This window comes from Salvelinus sp. IW2-2015, linkage group LG9, assembly GCF_002910315.2.
Source record: "Salvelinus sp. IW2-2015 linkage group LG9, ASM291031v2, whole genome shotgun sequence".
NCBI lineage: Eukaryota > Metazoa > Chordata > Actinopteri > Salmoniformes > Salmonidae > Salvelinus > Salvelinus sp. IW2-2015.
The window spans coordinates 10424456-10444761 of record NC_036849.1 but is presented as its reverse complement, the minus strand read 5'-3'; the positions used below and the strand labels follow the sequence as shown (position 1 = coordinate 10444761).

General features: G+C 41.7%; 2 protein-coding genes across 4 annotated transcripts; both read left to right on the top strand.

Annotated features, from left to right (window-relative positions):
- Nucleotides 1–10823: 10823 nt before the first annotated feature.
- Nucleotides 10824–13948, top strand: LOC111968546 (gem-associated protein 2). Of its 3 annotated transcripts, none has more exons than XM_023994200.3 (10): nt 10824–11137; nt 11246–11330; nt 11713–11802; nt 11888–11947; nt 12036–12149; nt 12259–12303; nt 12429–12497; nt 12971–13081; nt 13265–13323; nt 13406–13948. In XM_023994200.3, the coding sequence occupies exons 1-10, from the start codon at nt 11019–11021 to the stop codon at nt 13443–13445; spliced, it is 792 nt and encodes a 263-aa protein (XP_023849968.1). In that variant the 5' UTR covers nt 10824–11018; the 3' UTR covers nt 13446–13948. The 3 variants fall into 3 exon arrangements, with proteins under 3 accessions (XP_023849968.1, XP_023849967.1, XP_023849969.1); XM_023994199.3 differs by having other exon boundaries at nt 10834–11146; XM_023994201.3 differs by lacking the exons at nt 12259–12303; nt 12429–12497 and having other exon boundaries at nt 10834–11146.
- Nucleotides 13949–14097: 149 nt separating this feature from the next.
- Nucleotides 14098–19472, top strand: LOC111968545 (pinin). Its single transcript, XM_023994197.2, has 9 exons — nt 14098–14379; nt 14976–15047; nt 15136–15213; nt 16325–16400; nt 16489–16583; nt 16688–16763; nt 16968–17123; nt 17310–17448; nt 17576–19472. The coding sequence occupies exons 1-9, from the start codon at nt 14267–14269 to the stop codon at nt 18862–18864; spliced, it is 2094 nt and encodes a 697-aa protein (XP_023849965.1). The 5' UTR covers nt 14098–14266; the 3' UTR covers nt 18865–19472.
- Nucleotides 19473–20306: the final 834 nt, after the last annotated feature.

The window sequence follows — 20306 nt, the reverse complement described above, 5'->3', positions numbered from 1 at the left end:
CACTTCCTGCCTTAAGTTGGTATATTCTCAACGTCACCAATTGTAGAACTATCCATGCTATCTTGCATCATTGGGACGCCCCTACCCCATGACGTTGCCATTTAAAATTTTAAAGTTAGAGTTAGGTTAGAGTAGAGGTTAAGGTTGGGGTTAATATTTAGTTTAGGGACTTCCAAGGGATTCCAAATACCCCAAAATCGGTCCACGAAGTGAGGAATTTTTGTATGGAGGTCAATGAGAGTGTCTAATTTGGTGAACAACACAATCTAATTGCTAATTTTCTATGTGAGTCTTATTTGATCGAATATAAGTTTCGTAATGGTTAGTTTGTTACAAATGCACTGTTATAAGTGAAGGCACGTGGCATTTCAGCATCTTTGGGGGAAAAAACTATAGCGGAGTTGTTGGTGTTGTCATAGAGATATGTTATTGGTCATACACATTTTGCAGATGTTATTGTAGGTGCTTATGATGGATATAATCAGTTTTAGCATGGACATAACCCCTTTTACCGTGGGTAAAGGGGGATACCTCGTCAGTTATACAATTCTGCATTTAACCCAACCCTCTGAATCCTGGAGGTGCCGGGGCTGCCTTGATAGACATCCACATCATCACCCGGGGTACTGTGGGTTAACTGCGTTGCTCAGGGGCAGAACGTCAGATTTTTACCTTGTCAGCTCGGGGATTCGATCTAGCAACTTTTCGGTTACTGGCCCAACGCTCCCATTGAGGGTTCCACCATTTTAAAGTAGTCAACTGAATTCGGAGCAATTAGCCAATGAAGAAGAAGAACATTGAATACTTTAAAATGGAGATAGCCTCAATGGCGCTGCCCGTGCTGTCACAGATGCTATAGTGGCACAGATAAAAGATTCCTCTATCTCTATAGACTTTTGTTCACATGCATATCTACCTTATCATTGGCTAAAATGGTCCCACCTGATCCCGCCTCCTTCCATCTTTGAGGACATGTTTTTCCATTGTTAGAGCGGGTCACTTTACAATCTTGTCAATATAATAGACAATCCTTGCTGACACTCAAACTGATGAAACCTGGATGAAACAAATGCAAATTGTAGTACTCTTCAAAAATGTTTTGAAAACAACACATATTCAACCTCTATACCTATTCTCAAATAATCTATAAACATGGAATAAGTGACCTTTCCCTCCAGCTGAGACCAACTGTCACCAAAGTCCCTCTGCTGTCACCTGCCCTGCCCTTTCTAGGCCCAGAAGTTGTTGTTGGTTGGGTGTTAACCTTTCAGCTAACTTCTCAGTGCATGTCCAAAACACTACCTGTCACTCACCTGGTCAACATCCTGAACCTCCTTCTCTATTCTCTATTTAAAATGCTCATGTTATTGCACTACCACAGTGCAGTGAATAGCCTAGTCACCAAAGCCAACTCCTCAAAGTGTTGGATGATGACTGTGATAGATGATATATTGCATACCAGAGAAACATACCAGAGGTTTTAAAGGACCAGCTTCTTTAGCTATTGGGTCAATTAATAGTGTATTGGGCTGTTATGTCTAATTCAAATGCCACAACCAAAGTTCCCTCTTGGAAGAATTAAGCTATTCTATTATAATGATGATGAAGAGTGGGCATTCATATTGACACATGCATTGTGCAGTCCAATCCTTTTAAATTAGATCTCATTACATCTCAATAGATGACAAAGGGGTATATTAAAGCAGTCATTTAAACATTCTTACCTGTACAGTGAGCCATTTCAGAAGCACCTTAACCATCAGCATATGAGGAATAGTATCACCAGTGACTTGACATGCAGAAGTCGAAAGATATTCCACCACTGCTTATCTTTAACTCCCTCCCTGGTTTGCCCATCCATCTGCCAGTCTGAATGCCCCCCTCAGTAGAGATTTATTTTCTTTTCAGGTTGGTTAGGTCTTCGTTTTCCTTGCATCATCATTGATGCAGTTTGTCTTGTCTGTATCTGCAATAGAACATATTGTATTATGACACCAATTAATTCTTAAAACATGAAGACATTGTCAATAAATGGTGGTCAGATTTAGCACACTTCTAACAATGACCGAATTGCAAAAACTTTGACAAAATATGCTAACCTTTCCAGTATTGACATGCAAGAGACATGCAAACACTGGTAGGAATATTTTTGTTATGTTTGACAAGAGTATTTCTAGTTTTTGTAGTGACACACGTTTTGTGGATTTGTCTTTATCCTCCAGAAATCCACCAGATGGAGTTTTTGTCTCATCCATGTAATACTGCAGGAGCCTCTCAAAGTCTGATATTATAGCAAGGTCCTTATCACCATCTTGGCACTCATTCAAAGTCTCTGAGCGTCTTAGACTGTAGTCAAGCCGCAGGAGTATGTGCTTCCCAAACAAGTACAACAAAGTAGTTCTCACCTGCACTTAGGTGCTTTTGGATATTCTTGTATTCTTTCAAAAATGTTGTCGTTCTGTCAGAGTCCTCTACTGAAGGTGACTGAGACTGTGGTTCTGGTTCATGGAGGTCCAAGTCAGGAATAACAGGTAGGGGTTCTTGTTATTCTTCTTCTCATCTCTTTAGTTCTGATAATTCTTGATAATTCGAACAACTATCTGAAAGGAAATTCTCACCTGAATACAATGTATCATGGTCTACTGTTCTCTCTGACAGAGTAATGACATCATTAGCTTCATCAGTGGGGGAAAGCTGATTGACTGCACTTAAATTATCAAAGCTAATTCGCCCATCATCGGTTTCGCTATCCTGTTGGCCTAATTCCTGTGCTCTCTCCTTCTCAAGACTGATCTTATTATGCAATCCTTTGGTCCTTTTTGAAAGTATTTCCTTGCTACTGACTCTTAGATGTGGTTATTGTCATCCATCTGATTCCTGTTTTCTTGTGGCAGATTTTTTGTCCTCAATTGCTGGTGTCTGGTCATTCATCATCCTGGATCTATCCTTCAGGACGTTTTCCTCGTCACTGTCTTTTTTAGATTCATTGACTTCCCGTGGTCATGAACGAAATCTTCCACTGACAAGTTTTCTGTATCTGCCTCCTCAAGGATTGCTGTCTGTCTTTCTTAATTTCCTGTTACTGTCTCAGGGGGAACTAGCTCTGAGCTATCAGGATAACTTTTGATTTTAGCATCATGTCTGGAACGGCTCTGTGTTTCATCATTCTCAAAGACATTGTCTCGCTCAACTTCAACTATTTTCCCTGGTTCTATCTATCCACTCTGTCTCAGTAACTTCAATATTTGAACCCTCTTCCTCTATCTCAGATGCTTTGCCCACTATATTACTTTCCCTACCATCATTGGCTTTATCAGATACAAGTTTGTTACTTGTAGTGCCATCATTTAGTATAGTTGAGTCTAACATTGGGTCATGGGTTATGTTTATCAACCCTACTTTATCTATGGATCAGCCTCAATGTGCCACTCCTTGGAATGATCAGAGGAGAGAAATTCTTCTTGATCAACAACTTACATTACATTGGAATTACTTCCCTCACAGTTAGAAGAGAACGAGTCTTTCAGAGAAACTGAATCTTTGTCAATTTCTTCAACATGAACATTCTTATCTGGTGCCTTGAATGTATTCTCATTCTTGTCCTTACTTTCCACCTCCTAATCAAATGATGTCCTTCCTGTCCTGAAACATTTTCAGTGACAGGTTCAGCTAGGGATAGATTCAGAATAGATTCAGCTATATCAGCATTATGCAGATAGGGGTCAGGTGTCTGTGTGATCTCCTCCAGCACTGAAGCATCATCTGTAGCTGGCGTGTTTGTCTGATTATCACTGTCATCTTCTGCCAGGCACTGAGACACTAGAATACTGTCCTCTCCTGTCTGATTGGATGAGACCACTTTAATGCCTGTAGTGTCAATGTCCTCCACGTCAGCAAGCATTACAGACGTGTCCTTCGATACATCAAGTAGCTCCTCTGTTAATATTTCTGGTTTTGTCTGAATAAGAGTCAAATCAGATAGATTTGAAATCCCTGAGCCTTCTAAAATCCCCGACCAACTGAATGATCAGTCTCAACATCATTCAGGCTATTTTCAGAGAGGTCAGCAGCAGGACTCTCTTGATGGTGATTAGAGACATCTTCATCACTTGAATGCATAAGCCCATTGAGGAGCACAGTTGATTTTTGCACGTCCTCATTGTCCAACACAAATTGGTTTGGCTCTACATCTCCACGAGAACTGAAAGGTTCATTAGTGGTGGTGACATCATCTAACTCTAATCTACCTGCAGAGTTATGCTCATAATTTTCACTGATCTCAGCGATAGCTTTTTCAGGATCAACTTCAAGATTCAGTATGCCAGTTGTGTTCTTTAATTAAGGGTCGTGGGACAATGAAATATTCTTGCTAGTGTCAAGAGCTTTTTGAATGCCTCCTGTATTTCATTAGCACTCTGAACCTTACCTATATCTAATGGAGGGGGATGTGGAGCCTCATTGCTGTCATTACCATCATATGGGATAGCCGTCTGAGGAGTAGCGGAGATCTCTCTATTGGCATCTGTGGCTGCCGGTTTTATATCTGTTACCTCATCATTTTGAGCATTTTTATAATCGGTATCTGCCTGAAACAGTGATGCCAGAGTGTCAAACATGGATGAGAACACAGACTGAGACTCTGCTTCTGACTGAAGGCTGATATCTTTATACTCTTTATCCTTGTCTATAACTATATCCTCCTCTTCCTCATTATCCTGTTCCCCATAACGGCCTGCAACATTGTTATAGATTCTGCCATACCACCCTGCATCGTCCTCTTTTCTAAATTCACCACCTTTGGTGATTTCTTACTGCGGTCTTCTTGACCGTCGTCATAATCCCCAACAGGTTTTGAGGGGTGTGTGTCTGTTCTCTCTGTCTCCTTACCAGTGTCATCATCTCTGTGGTGCTCTGTTTCTTTTATTTGCTCCACTGTAGCATCATGATGAGACTGACTTAAGTCAAGGTACTGTGGGTCTGTTATACCTGTCATTTCATCTGGATCAATGTTTTCCTCTCTGCCTGCTGCTGATACTCTCTCTTCAACTTTATCCTGATAAGACTGACAACATTTAAGACATCTCTATTGCCAATGTTCAACCAGGAGTTAGAAGTTGGGGGTTGCTCTTCCACTTCCTTTTCAATGGGCTTCTCCTGCTCTGGAGCTTTTTCATCAAAACCGAAGGCACTAGTCAGTCCATCTCCAAACCAGACAGACATTTCGGTCTGCTTTGTCTCTTCCTCCAATTGGTTCCCATCAATGTCGAAAGCACGTTTCCTGCTCCTGAAAGACTGTTCTGGGTTGTCTTCTTTGGGATCATCAGGGCTTTCCCCTGAGACCCACCTTGTTTGCTAGGTGCAGGTTTGGTATCCATGGAGAAGTCTTCCATTCCGGCCTGATTGGCATCTTTGTTTTTGTTTCATCACTGCTCTATGACGATGTTTGGACACAGAGACATCTTTGGAAGTTTTAGATTCTGGAGCATTATTGGTTGTGATCTCTTGAAATTCTGAACCGATATAAACTTCATTGTCCCACTCACTGGAGTCATTATCAATTAATGTGCCATATTCATCAATGCAGAAGAAGTCATGTTTCTGGAAGGAACAGAAGAAGAGCTTTAACAGAATGTCTTTAATAGAAAGGTTTAAAGCACCGATTATTCACCCTTTAATTTACATACTTTCAGTACACATACACATTCCCAAAACAGAAATGCATAGAGCACTGCAAAGATTACCTGTGTGGCTACTTCTTTCTCTGTGATTTGCATAAATTTCCTCAATTTTCACAGCATATTTTAGAAAATACCAATATCGTCTATCAATCTGAAATACAGTTTAGGGCACAAACATTATTGCATATTTCACATTCAACAAAATATATGTAATTGATCGTAATTTTAGCTGTATTGTTGTCAGGACCCGGTGCGAGAAACAGTCACTAATAATTGGCAGAACCCAGAAGATGAGGCAGACCCAGCAGTACTAGAGATGGAGGTTTAATAAAGGAAAAATCTTAAGGCCAAAATTATAAATCCACAAAGTGGTAAGAACAGCAGGGAAAAAACAAACCTCAAAAGACTAATCAAAAAATAAACAAGAACAAAACCAGAGAACCTCTGGAAAATCCAACTAGAGAATATATGTTCACAAAGGCTGGGGCTGGGTGCTAACATACAAACACTGAGCAAGGAACTGAGGAACACACAGGGTTTAAATACTAACAAGGGAATGACTTACAGGTGCAAACAATAATTAGAGCAAGAAAAAACAAAAGGTACAAAAAAGGTGCAATGGGGACATCTAGTGACCAAAACCATAATAGTCCTGGCCAAAACCTGACAATTGTGGTACTTTTCTGTAAAAATATGGGTTGTAATGAAAAACGCCTACACTTCCTGTACATAGATCATCTCCTTTACCACTGAGTTTGTGGTAAACAAATATCACATCCCCTATTTTGAAGTTAAGGAATCGACAGTCATATCAAATCAAATCAAATGTATTTATATAGCCCTTCTTACATCAGCTGATATCTCAAAGTGCTGTACAGAAACCCAGCCTAAAACCCCAAATAGCAAGCAATCCAGGTGTAGAAGCACGGTGGCTAGGAAAAACTCCCTAGAAAGGCCAAAACCTAGGAAGAAACCTAGAGAGGAACCAGGCTATGAGGGGTGGCCAGTCCTCTTCTGGCTGTGCCGGGTGGAGATTATAACAGAACATGGCCATGATGTTCAAATGTTCATAAATGAACACAAATAATAATAATCACAGTAGTTGTCGAGGGTGCAGCAAGTCAGCACCTCAGGAGTAAATGTCAGTTGGCTTTTCATAGCCGATCATTAAGAGTATCTCTACCGCTCCTGCTGTCTCTAGAGTGTTGAAAACAGCAGGTCTGGGACAGGTAACACATCCGGTGAACAGGTCAGGGTTCCATAGCCGCAGGCAGAACAGTTGAAACTGGAGCAGCAGCACGGCCAGGAAGACTGGGGACAGCAAGGAGTCATCATGCCAGGTAGTCCTGAGGTATGGTCCTAGGGCTCAGGTCCTCCGAGAGAGAGAAAGAAAGAGAGAATTGGAGAGAGCATACTTAAATTCACAAAGGACACCGGATAAGACAGGAAAAGTACTCCAGATATAACAAACTGACCCTAGCCCCCTGACACATAAACTACTGCAGCATAAATACTGGAGGCTGAGACAGGAGGGGTCAGGAGACACTGTGGCCCCATCCGATGATACCCCCGGACAGGGCCAAACAGGAAGGATATAACCCCACCCACTTTGCCAAAGCACAGCCCCCACACCACTAGAGGGATAACTTCAACCACCAACTTACCATCCTGAGACAAGGCCGAGTATAGCACACAAAGATCTCCGCCACGGCACAACCCAAGGGGGGCCGCCAAACCCAGACAGGAAGATCACGCCAGTGACTCAACCCACTCAAGTGACGCACCCCTCCTAGGGACGGCATGAAAGAGCACCAGTAAGCCAGTGACTCGGCCCCTGTATATAGGGTTAGAGGCAGAGAATCCCAGTGGAGGAGAGGGGAACCGGCCAGGCAGAGACAGCAAGGGTGGTTCGTTGCTCCAGAGCCTTCCGTTCACCTTCACACTCCTGGGCCAGACTACACTCATCATATGACCCACTGAAGAGATGAGTCTTCAGTAAAGACTTAAAGGTTGAGACCGAGTCTGCGTCTCTCACATGGGTAGGCAGACCATTCCATAAAAATTGAGCACTATAGGAGAAAGCCCTGCCTCCAGCTGTTTGCTTAGAAATTCTAGGGACAATTAGGAGGCCTGCGTCTTGTGACCGTAGCGTACGTGTAGGTATGTACGGCAGGACCAAATCGGAAAGATAGGTAGAGGCAAGCCCATGTAATGCTTTCTAGGTTAGCAGTAAAACCTTGAAATCAGCCCTTGCCTTAACAGGAAGCCAGTGTAGGGAGGCTAGTACTGGAGTAATATGATCACATTTTTGGGTTCTAGTCAGGATTCTAGCAGCCATATTTAGCACTAACTGAAGTTTATTTAGTGTTTTATCCGGGTAACCGGAAAGTAGAGCATTGCAGTAGTCCAACCTAGAAGCAACAAAAGCATGGATCAACCTTTCTGCATCATTTTTGGACAGAAAGTTTCAGATTTTTGCAATGTTACGTAGATGGAAAAAAGCTGTCCTTGAAACAGTCTTGATATGTTCGTCAAAAGAGAGATCAGGGTCCAGAGTAACACCGAGGTCCTTCACAGTTTTATTTGGGAAGACTTTACAACCGTCAAGATTAATTGTCAAATTCAACAGAAGATCTCTTTTGTTTCTTGGGACCTAGAACAAGCATCTCTGTTTTGTCCGAGTTTAAAAGTAGAAAGTTTGCAGCCCTCCACTTCCTTATGTCTGAAACACAGGCTTCTAGCGAGAGCAATTTTGGGGCTTCGCCATGTTCATTGAAATGTACAGCTGTGTGTCATCCGCTTAGCAGTGAAAGTTAACATTATGTTTTCGAATGAATCCCCAAGAGGTAAAATATATAGTGAAAACAATAGTGGTCCTAAAATGGAACCTTGAGGAACACCGAAATGTACAGTTGATTTGTCAGAGTACAAACCATTCACAGAGAAAACTGATATCTTTCCGACAGATAAGATCTAAACCAGGCCAGAACTTGTCCGTGTAGACCAATTTGGGTTTCCAATCTCTCCAAAAGAATGTGGTGATCGATGGTATCAAAGGCAGCACTAAGGTCTTGGAGCACGAGGACAGATGCAGAGCTTCAGTCTGACGCCATTAAAAGGTCATTTACCACCTTCACAAGTGCAGTCTCAGTGCTATGATGGGGTCTAAAACCAGTCCTCTCCCCGATGCTCTTGTGGCCCTGACCCGACAAAAGCCTATGAAAAGTCACATAAGGTCATCATAGGAATTTTTACTTTACAGGAAAGGATGGAAAAAACGAATTTGTTATATGAGATACATATTTCTTTCTTCTCTTGTTGTGTACAGTCGTGGCCAAAAGTTTTGAGAATGACACAAATATTAATTTTCACAAAGTCTGCTGCCTCAGTTTGTATGATGGCAATTTGCATATACTCCAGAATGTTATGAAGAGTTATCAGATGAATTGCAATTAATTGCAAAGTCCCTCTTTGCCATGCAAATGAACTGAATCCCCCAAAAACATTTCCACTGCATTTCAGCCCTGCCACAAAAGGACCAGCTAACATCATGTCAGTGATTCTCTCGTTAACACAGGTGTGAGTGTTGACGAGGACAAGGCTGGAGATCACTCTGTCATGCTGATTGAGTTTGAATAACAGACTGGAAGCTTCAAAAGGAGGGTGGTGCTTGGAATCATTGTTCTTCCTCTGTCAACCATGGTTACCTGCAAGGAAACACGTGCCGTCATCATTGCTTTGCATAAAAAGGGCTTCACAGGCAAGGATATTGCTGCCAGTAAGATTGCACCTAAATCAACCATTTATCGGATCATCAAGAACTTCAAGGCGAGCGATTCAATTGTTGTGAAGAAGGCTTCAGGGCGCCCAATAAAGTCCAGCAAGTGCCAGGACCGTCTCCTAAAGTTGATTCAGCTGCGGGATTCTGGCACCACCAGTACAGCGCTTGCTCAGGAATGGCAGCAGGCAGGTGTGAGTGCATCTGCACGCACAGTGAGGCAAAGACTTTTGGAGAATGGCCTGGTGTCAAGAAGGGCAGCAAAGAAGCCACTTCTCTCCAGGAAAAACATCAGGGACAGACTGATATTCCAACCATCCAGGAACAGTTTGGTGACGAACAATGCCTTTTCCAGCATGATGGAGCACCTTGCCATAAGCCAAAAGTGATAACTAAGTCGCTCGGGGAACAAAACATCGATATTTTGGGTCCATGGCCAGGAAACTCCCCAGACCTTAATCCCATTGAGAACTTGTGGTCAATCCTCAAGAGGCGGGTGGGCAAACAAAAACCCACAAATTCTGACAAACTCCAAGCATTGATAATGCAAGAATGGGCTGCCATCCATCAGGATGTGGCCCAGAAGTTAATTGACAGCATGCCAGGGCGGATTGCAGAGCACTTGAAAAAGAAGGGTCAACACTGCAAATATTGACTCTTTGCATCAACTTCATGTAATTGTCAATAAAAGCCTTTGACACTTATGAAATGCTTGCAATTATACTTCAGTATTCCATAGTAACATGTGCCAAAAATATCTAAAGACACTGAAGCAGCAAACTTTGTGAAAATTAATATTTGCTTCATTCTCAAAACTTTTGGCAACGGCTGTACTTACTTTCATAATCCACAAGTTAGAGTTGGAAAAATGCAAATAGTAAATGTCCAAAGGTATATCGTTGAAATAGCCATATTGATGTTGGAAAGTCCAGTCATGTAAAATGGTCCAAATACTGAAACCTGACTAAAGCAGTCCTTGAGGTGAACAGTCAGGTTGCATTGAATTCCATAGTGTCAAATTGACATTGCCTTCAAGCTGTTGATGTCACATCTCAACAAGTATGGACGTTTCAATAGCTAAATGAGGGATTCAAGATACAATGTAACAGAGGGGTAATGATTAACTTGTAACAAGATACCAATTTAATTGTATCAAGAGCTGATCAATAAGAAACACAAACAACCAATGATTTGATAATTATCTCCCTTCAAGTGATTTAAAGTATTTGTATAGTCATTATGGCGTAGTAGATTTTGTTAGAAAAAAATATGTGGAACATTCTATTTTCGACTTTGACCTGTGGAATTTAGAACGCAAAATACACGTGCAGCATCTTCTTTAAATCGCCATGGCAACGGGCGCATTCTATATGCGTCAGGCTTGATTCGAAAGTATAACAAGATGGCGACAGCGTTTGTTTTGACGTGAGACTTGTGTCGTTATCCAACAAAATAACCTTTATAATGTGATATTTTAAGAAGTACAATAGTAAGTGCAACGGTCATTGGTTAATTTAACGTCGTATCAGTCTAACACTGACCATATAGTTTGCATCATCATCATGAAATCTGACGTGGAGGAACTGATGCCCAGGCTTCTGCCTGTGGAAACATGCGGCATTGAAACTGGGGAAGACTTCAATCTTAACGAGCCTCCAAGAAATCCCCAGGAATATCTGAGGCAGGTTCAGTAAGTCCCTCAGCTCTGTCTTTTGATATTTTTTCACGCATATGATCAGGAAACACGCATTCACGTAAGTAAAAACAACACTGCATTTCTCATTTTCAGATTAGAGGCGTCTCTCTGTCCAGATGTTGTAGTGGCGAAGATTGACCCAAAGAAATTGAGAAAGAAACAGACAGTGAATGTGTCGGTAAGTTTCACCACACTGACACAAATTAAATGTAGCCTACTGTCTTGATTTTCCCCAGCCAACGCAGATATTTTTTGGGCTCCCGAGGGGCGCTGTGGTCTAAGGCACTGCATCTCAGTGCTAGAGCCGTCACTACAGACACCCTGGTTCGAATCCAGGCTGTATCACAACCGGCCGTGATTGGGAGTCCCATAGGGAGGTGCACAATTGGCCCAGCATCGTTCAGGTTTGGCCAGTGTAGGCCGTCATTGTAAATAAGAATTTGTTCTTAACTGACTTGCCTAGTTAAATAAATTAAATAAATAAATTAAAAATGTATAAAGGGGAGAGAGAGCGAGAGAGTCTGTCTGTATAATTTCCTGTCAAATCTTCTATTTGGTAGCTTACGGGTTGCCAAGCTGCTCCACAAGGATTTTCACCGAGTTTAAAATGGCAGCGACAGCAAGTCAGCAACTTCTCAGAAATAAGACGGGTAACTATAGATTTGACTACCCTTTCGAGTTGTTTGTCGCTTTGTTTTGAAGTGACTTATTCTGATAATGTTTTACTACTTGCAGAGTATCAGTAAGCACAGACTACACTGGAGTGGTCAAGCTTTAGATGACAATGTGTTCATGGTAAGTATGAGGATGATTTTTGTTGTTGTTGGTAAAAGTGAATTGTAAAATACAGCAACCCTAAAGTATGTGTTCTGTCTGTATCTAGCCAAAACAGGATGCAGAGGAACAATGGAAAAAGTTCTGCCTGGGTGAAAATGTTTATCTGAACTCTCCTCCAACTGACCCTGTTACTGAAGATCCAGGCCTTGATTATGTGAAGGTAACTGTATATAGACCACAAAGGAAATATTTAAGTGATGCATCTTGCAAGATTTCTGTGTAAAAATTGACATTAATCATGTTTGATATTTACCCACCTGTTTCACCAGGTTGGTTTTCCACCTTTCCTTAGCATAGTGAGCAGGTTAAATCAGGTGAGTGTTTTCACAGCATTGGCATGATACTTACTACACTAATTGTTCATCAATTGATGCTTTCCTTCATTACCTAAATGACAATACTTGTGTTTGACACTCTCTAAATGATTATTCCCTTCTAGGCCACAGTCTCTGCAGTTTTGGAGTACTTGATAAACTGGTTTGAAGAGAGAGAGTTTGTCCCACAGTTAGTAAGTTCAGTTTCTTTAATTAATTATTTTATTTATTTATTTCACCTTTATTTAACCAGGTAGGCAAGTTGAGAACACGTTCTCATTTACAATTGCGACCTGGCCAAGATAAAGCAAAGCAGTTCGACACATACAACAACACAGAGTTACACATGGAGTAAAACAAACATACAGTCAATAATACAGTAGAAAAATAAGTCTATATACAATGTGAGTAAGTGAGGTGAGATAAGGGAGGTAAAGGCAAAAAAAGGCCATGGTGGGAAAGTAAATACAATATAGCAAGTAAAACACTGGAATGGTTGATTTGCAGTGGAAGAATGTGCAAGTAGAGATAGAAATAATGGGGTGCAAAGGAGAAAAATAAATAAATACAGTAGGGAAAGAGGTAGTTGTTTGGGCTAAATTATAGATGGGCTATGTACAGAGTTTGTGCCTTTTTTTTTATGCTAATATGTGCTCAACTTCTCTAGGGAAGATGGCAGTATGCACTGCTGGCTTGCCTTGAGAAACCTCTCCTCCCTGAAGCACATTCTCTAATAAGACAGCTGGCCAGACGTAGTTCTGAAGTGCGGACCAAACTGGTAGGGTGATATAGTGGCTTGTATTAATGTTGAGATGAAAGGTTGCAAACCAACTTCCTTATGGAGAACTAAAATGTAACTACATTAATGTTAGATGCTCAAATGTTTGCATGATAATATTTGATAATGATGAACAGAGTATATTATAGTCATTATTTTGATTTTCTTTCTTTCCCATTACAGGAACACCAAGAAGATGAAAGGTTGTCTCCTCTCAACTTGATGATCTGCCTTGTTGCTAGGTAAGTTTATTTGACTTCACAAACTCATAGCCAGGAAACCGTGTCATTTGATTGCTCATGTTTTTGTTTTTGTTTTACATAGGTACTTTGATCAAAACGACTTGGCCGATAAGGAGGACTAAACGGGTTGATGAAATCCACGATGAGGTTGAAACTCATCACCCCATGAGCTGTAGCTCTATGAACCCATCACCATGCTCAGATTTAGGATCCACAGGGAGTTGTACTGTGGCAATTAGAAGCCTTTAGATAAAGCAACTATTTAGTCTTATGGAGAACATTTGACCCAATACATTTGGCATTTAGCAAACACTCTTATCCAGAGTGACTTACAGAAGCAATTAGGGTTAAGTACCTTGCTTAAGGGCACATCAGCATATTTTTTTACTTAGTCAGCTCAGGATTCAAACCAGCGACTTTTGGTTAATGGTCCAATGCTCTTAACTGCTAGGCTACCTGGTGCAATTAGACAGTTAATTTTTTTCTATTACAGTTTTTGTTCACTTTCTGCTATTGCTGGAGTTAAATGTTTGCTTTCACAATTGTTGTGGCTTCCATCTCTACAAGCCCACCACTGCTATGTACCACCAAGAAAAACTGTATGCCATAAAGACATTGGACATCCTTTTATTCTCAATGAGTGTTTTAGTGACTGTTACCAGATATTTTAGGCTCCACTGTTCTGTGGTGTAACTCTATGACCAAAACAACCAAATGACTAATTATTTGTCATTATCAAAATCATTAATTGATCAACAAACTAATGGACGTGTCGACTGGAGAAAGCTTACAATGTATGGCCGTGTGCGTTAAGATAACGAAGTTGCCGATTGGGCTTTTGAGTTGTCAATCAAGATAGTGAAGCGCGCTTTTCACCCAGTGATGCTTTGCGACCAACACTTAGCTGGCGTGCCCGTGAGGAAAGGTAGTTACTGTAGCTAAGATGGCGGTGGCAGTGGGATCTTTGCAAGCCCAGCTTGAGAAAGCGAAAGAGAGTTTGAAAAATGTAGACGATAATATTCGTAAATTAACTGGTCGGGATCCTAATGAATTGAGGTATGACAAAAAGGCATTTTAAAATGTAAATTGTATTAACATTTTCAGCATTCGTTCGTCTTCTAGCTAACTATGCAGAATAGCTAGCAACAAATGCCAATCCCACGACAAAAATGGCATCTCCCATTCTCGTGCATAACCAGCTAGCCGCTTGGTTGTGTGCCTGTGCTGTCGAATGGAATCGGCCGCGTGTTAGTTGGCTAGCTAGCTGCAAGTACAAATACTTATGCAATTACTATAGTTAGGTAACTAACGTTACTGTTTTTACTTAGCTAACGTTATGTCCATATATTATTGTTCAACTGGTAAAGTTAGCAAGTTGGCTAGCTACTCGGTTGTTGCTCTAGTGTCCTTTGGCTGGCTAGTTTCGATTCAGTTTCATTTCCAGACTAGTCAGAGTAACTAACGTTACTTGAAGTAACAGTTAGCTATGCCACATTGATTTATTTTTGCTTTTCTATATTTTTTTTTATTCTATACCCCCCAACACCCCCCCTATGTAACGTTGGCTACGTTTTTCTAAAAACAATGTTAGTTACAGCTAGCTCTGGTCGATCTATGTTAACATTACATCTAAATGTAACGTTTCCTTACAGACCTGGCCAAGTTAGACGGCCAACCATCCCAGGTATTGGAGGAGGTAGGGGTCGAGGAATCAACTTGTTGAGGTAAAACACATTTCATATTTAGGCTTTATCTCCAACATTATGTGTGGTGATTGTATTTCATTGAGCTTTATGTCGTATTTGTTTGCAGACGTGGACTCTCCGACATCAGCGGTGGACCAGGAGGACCCCCAGTGAAACAGAGGGATATTGAAGGGGCCCTCCTGAGGTAAGAGTAATCTGTAGAGCTAGCCCACTTCCAGATGTAGTGGAGATGAGTCCATAGCCATGGGAAGTAGGGGTGTTACCTCACCCCCCCCCCCCCCAAAGAAATCGCAATAAAAATGTTTATAAAAACAATTCAATGGGCCTTCCTGTATTAGGAATCCAGGCTGTAGGGAGTCCCATAGGGCGGCGCACAATTGACCCAGCATTGTCCGTGTTTAGCCGCTATAGGCCGTCATTCTTAATAAGAATTTGTCCTATTTAAATAAAGGTTACTTTTAAAAAGTAGTAGTTATTAATAATAACTGACTGATATAGCAGTCTGCAGCACAGGGATTTTTTCTCTCTCACAAAAGTAATGTTAGTGCGCTGGGCCTTTACTGCTGCTGTATTAGTGGATCGATACAGCCATCTGCAGGGCGGGGAGAATTTAAATATTTTTTTATTATAAAATAGTGGACAAATTTTAAAACACTGCGTTGTCAGAACATATAATTATTAAAAGTAAATATCCTCTATAAATCACACTGGGTATGCAGTGAGGTTGGTTCAAGTTCTCTTTCAATTGCATAATCTTCTTACTCTGCCTGTCCACTCTGTCTTGAGCTTGCTCTCTCTGTTGCAACAATTGATCAACTGGTACTGGCTCGCAGTGTGTTAGGATGTTTTAGGGATTAATCCAGCAAAATAAAATGTACAGATCTCATACATGTCCTCTAAAGAGATTAAGAATTTTGAAGATTAAGTAATTTTTGCTTCCCTCATCTTCTAATGCCCGGTTGAGTAGTTAACAAAATAAATATAAAACCAGTGCAAATCCACTAGTTACCGTACACAGGATGGATGCACAGACAAGTGAAACTAATAAACACCGAGGATATTGACAAGGCAGATAGCCAGAGGGAGACGTATCTTGTGCAAGAACCCAACTTTCACTTAGTAGGCTGTCATTCTTTGTTGCATGATTATTGCAGTCACTTCCATATGGCGTCAATTAATCGGTAGTGGGCACTCCTAAAAAGGTATTGCCCTACACCTGGTGGCATTCAAATGGGTTTCTATTTGATGTGGCCTGTAAATCACACATTTGTGTTGCTCGTGTCTTTGTTGTATAGGCTGGCCGGTGACCAGAGAGGGAGGAGAGATTCACGCCATGACAGCGACGCTGAAGATGATGACGATGTCAAAAAGGTAGACCATCATTATACACTCACTGTCTGAATATTTTACCTTGATGTTTTAAAAGTCCAACTCTCCACTTGCCTTTGTCCAAACACAGCCAGTGTTGCAGTCATCAGTAGTAGCTACCTCCAAGGAGCGTACACGTCGAGACCTGATCCAGGATCAGACCATGGATGAGAGGGGAAAACAAAGGTAACATGTCATTGTACATGCTTAGGGAAATAATGGTCTTTAGTTTGTGTATCTTCAAGAAATCATGTAAATGTTATTCTTTGTTTTGTCCTTTTTCCCTATAGGAATCGACGTATGTTTGGCCTGTTGATGGGAACATTACAGAAATTCAAGCAGGAATCTAATGTGGCAACGGATAGGGTAGGAATATTGTTTACTCTTAACACTGGTGAACTAGTACTCTAATACAGTAAATGCATGAAAAGTCCCCTTACAGAATTAGCCTTCAAGCTAGCTTGGTGAAAATTATTCCAGCCGTTAGGCTATAGTTTGGAATGTTTGCTAATGGGGAAATTGTATGTATGTGTGAATTTATATATACTTTTTTAATCTATATCTTCTCAGCAAAAGAAACGCATTGAGATTGAACAAAAATTGGAAGTTCAAGCTGAACAAGAGCGCAAAAAAGTAGAGGGCGAAAGGCGAGAGCTCTTTGAGGAGAGGCGTGCCAAGCAGACAGAGCTGAGACTGTTGGAACAGAAAGTGGAGCTTGCTCAGTTGGTAAAGACTTTTCTTGAAACTTGAAAGCAATATTCAACCTCATTGGTTGTGCTGGTGCCAAAAAAATGTAATGTTTTAATCTGTAATAACATTGCACTAAGGTGAAATGAAACCTGTGTGTGTGTGACAGTTTTCCCCATAAGTAGATGGGACGATTGAATGCTCATGAACTTTTTTGTATTCTAGCAAGAGGAGTGGAATGTGCACAACACAAAAATTGTCAAGTACATCCGCACAAAGACCAAGCCACCCATCTTCTTTCTGCCTGGGAGGATGTGCTCAGCCACTCAGAAGCTCTTAGATGAGTCTCAGAAAAAAATGAATGGTAAGCAATTGTGCAATTAGCCAAATTATTCTGCCCTCCAACAAGTAGCCATAATACACTTCCTATCCTTGGTGTGCATTGTGGTGTCACTGAATCGTATTATTTTTTATTTTATCCCTGCTTTCAGTTATGTTTGAGGAGAGATGCGAGGCATTTGCTGAGCATCTGAATAAGATGGAGGCTCGGCCTCGGCGCCAGTCTCAGAGGGACACCGCTCTGGGTAAGGACCTGAAGAAAGAAGATCGAGAGGAGGGTAAGCCCACGGGTCAGGTAGTCAAAGTGACAGGTAACCGGTTTGATGTGGAGATGGAGGAGGAAGATGAGGCAACAATAGAGGAGGAAAAGAAGGAAGAGGGGGGTGAGGGTATAAAGCGTAAGGAGGACAGAAAGAAAAAGCCAGTAGAGAAAGTTGGAGAGCAGGAGTCTAAGAAGGGGGGGACTAAAGCAGATGAGATGGAGGAGGCTGAGGAAGACAGTCAAGACACTAGAATAGTGGAGTTCAGAGATGTGGGGGAGCAGATGGAGGTTACTGCAGTAGTAAGGGAGGCTGAAGGGCAGGCCAGGGATGGGGATCAGAAGATGGAGGATAGTCCAGTGGAGGTAGGTAATGAGAAAGGAGTAGAAGAGCAGCAACTGGTTAAGGCAGAAAAGGAGCCCCTTCACGGTCAGGACCTCACAGCTGTGTCAGACGACCAGGAGAAGAGCATTGAAATGCAACCAACCGAAGATGACGAGCCATGTACAGAAGTGGCCACACCCCTGCTCTCAGAGTGCAACCCTAGTGTGGAAGTCTCTGATGTAACATCTATGGCTCCTGAGGTTCAGATCCCCCTACTGGAGGCTGGAATGGATCCAGAGCCGCTCACAACCGAGCAGCGCCAAGAGGCTGATCAAGGTGCCATAAAGCAGACCACTAATGCCCAGCCTGCCCAGGCCCAGGATGATGCTGCGGCTCCCAAGGAGCTGGCGCCCCCGAGCAAGGAAGCCAGCAGGGGACGTAAGAAGTCAAAGGACAAGAAGGGAGGTGGTGGTGGCAGAAGCAGCAGTAGCTCATCTAGCAGCTCCTCCGGCTCCTCGTCCAGTGGGAGCTCCGGCTCCTCCTCTAGTGGCTCCTCCAGCAGGAGCAGCTCCTCCAGTGGCAGCTCCTCCAGCTCTTCTAGCAGGAGCCGCAGCCGAGGGAGGAAGGACAAGAAACGTAGGAGGCGGCCATCCGAGAGGGACAGGGAGCGGAAGAAGGCAGTAGTTGAGAGGAGCCACAAGTCGTCCAAGGGCAGTGGTCGTGAATCCAAAGGTTCCAAAGATAAGAGCTCCAAGTCTGACAGGAAGAGGACCACCTCTGAAGGCAGCCGGTCAGGGAAGAGGTCCTCTCGCGGTGACAGGGATCGCAAGTCAGATAGGAAGGAAAAGAGGCGTTAAAGTTGAGTGAGTTCTGCTGTCATGTCATGTTTTGTTTCTACTTTTGATAAATACATTTTCGTAACTGAAAGGTTGTGGATTTCCTTAAATGCAATTCACCAGAAGAGGGAAGCTAAACTGCCTCAGTGTATTGTCTTGGAATAATGTGGGTTTTTAATCATCAAAGCTTTTTCTCTAGTCACCAGTCAGTTTTGACATGGTTTTGGCGCTCTGGTTTCTGGACTTCTTTTACCTCGATTTTTATTTTATTAGACTTTTATATTGTCTGCTTTTACTGTAATTGATGCATCAAGTTTACATTTTCTCTCCCATAAATGTCTTTACTTGTTCTAAAGCATAGGAGCAATGAGAAGAGGGTGGGTTGCATACTGGTGTATTCTCTGAATCCAGTGTTGTTTAGGTGGTAATTGTGCATTTTCAGTTGTATAATGTTGAACACTTGTAACCTACAACTTTTTGATCCATATAAAGCCAGTCTGACCATGCACAATGTCTAGCTATGCGTTGTGGAAGACACTTGTTTTGGAAAGTAATGTTAATCTTTTTTTTTTTTTGTCCAAATGAAACCTAAACATCTTCAATTAAAAAAAAACACGATTACTTGTTGACTGACTTGTCTTGTCTTGCAAATTAGGATGCTGGACTCCATGTATTTCGGAATGTCGCTTTAGAATGTTTTTAGATTAATAACTGATGAAACATGTTTCATAGAATTCATGGATAGACCCTCTGACAGACTAGGACTTTATTTTAACATTGATATATGGAGGATGGTGTTCTAGACAGACGTTCAATCTGTAATATGACATTCATTGCCTTAGTTCCCAGCCTTCATACCGCTGCCTGCCAAGTGACTTGATGGAAGGTAGTCCTATTTGAACATGGTGCTTCTCAAATGCTATTGCTAGTTATATTATTTAGATCAAGTGACTTGAATGAGTCCAGTACTAAATGTACAGATGGACAATTTTAAGTTTGTAGATGGGACAGACCACCCTCTTCATAACTGGCATATAAATATTAACACAAGGTTATTTGGTAGTGTGACTGGATACAAATCGCACTGGATGCAAAGGCATTAACATTGTCTCTGAAATGTAAATTTTCCAGAAAGTTGAGACTTTTCGATTTTAAAGATGTTTTGTGCGGTCAGTCCTTCATTCTAGTTATACCAGAGGCGCAGTACTTGTAAAGTCCACTTGGTGTCAGTAGTGCCTCAGTGAGTTTCTGTTGCTGACTCACTGGCTGCGTTTACACAGGTAGCCCAATTCAGATTTCTTTCCACTAATTGATCTTTGGAACAATTGGACTGGCTCATGCCAATAATTGGGCAAAAGATCAGAATTGTGCTCCCTGTGTAAATGCAGCCATTGAGTACTTGTGGACAAACAATATGAATGCTAGAATCTCTAGGTTATACATTTCTTTATTTAACTAGGCAT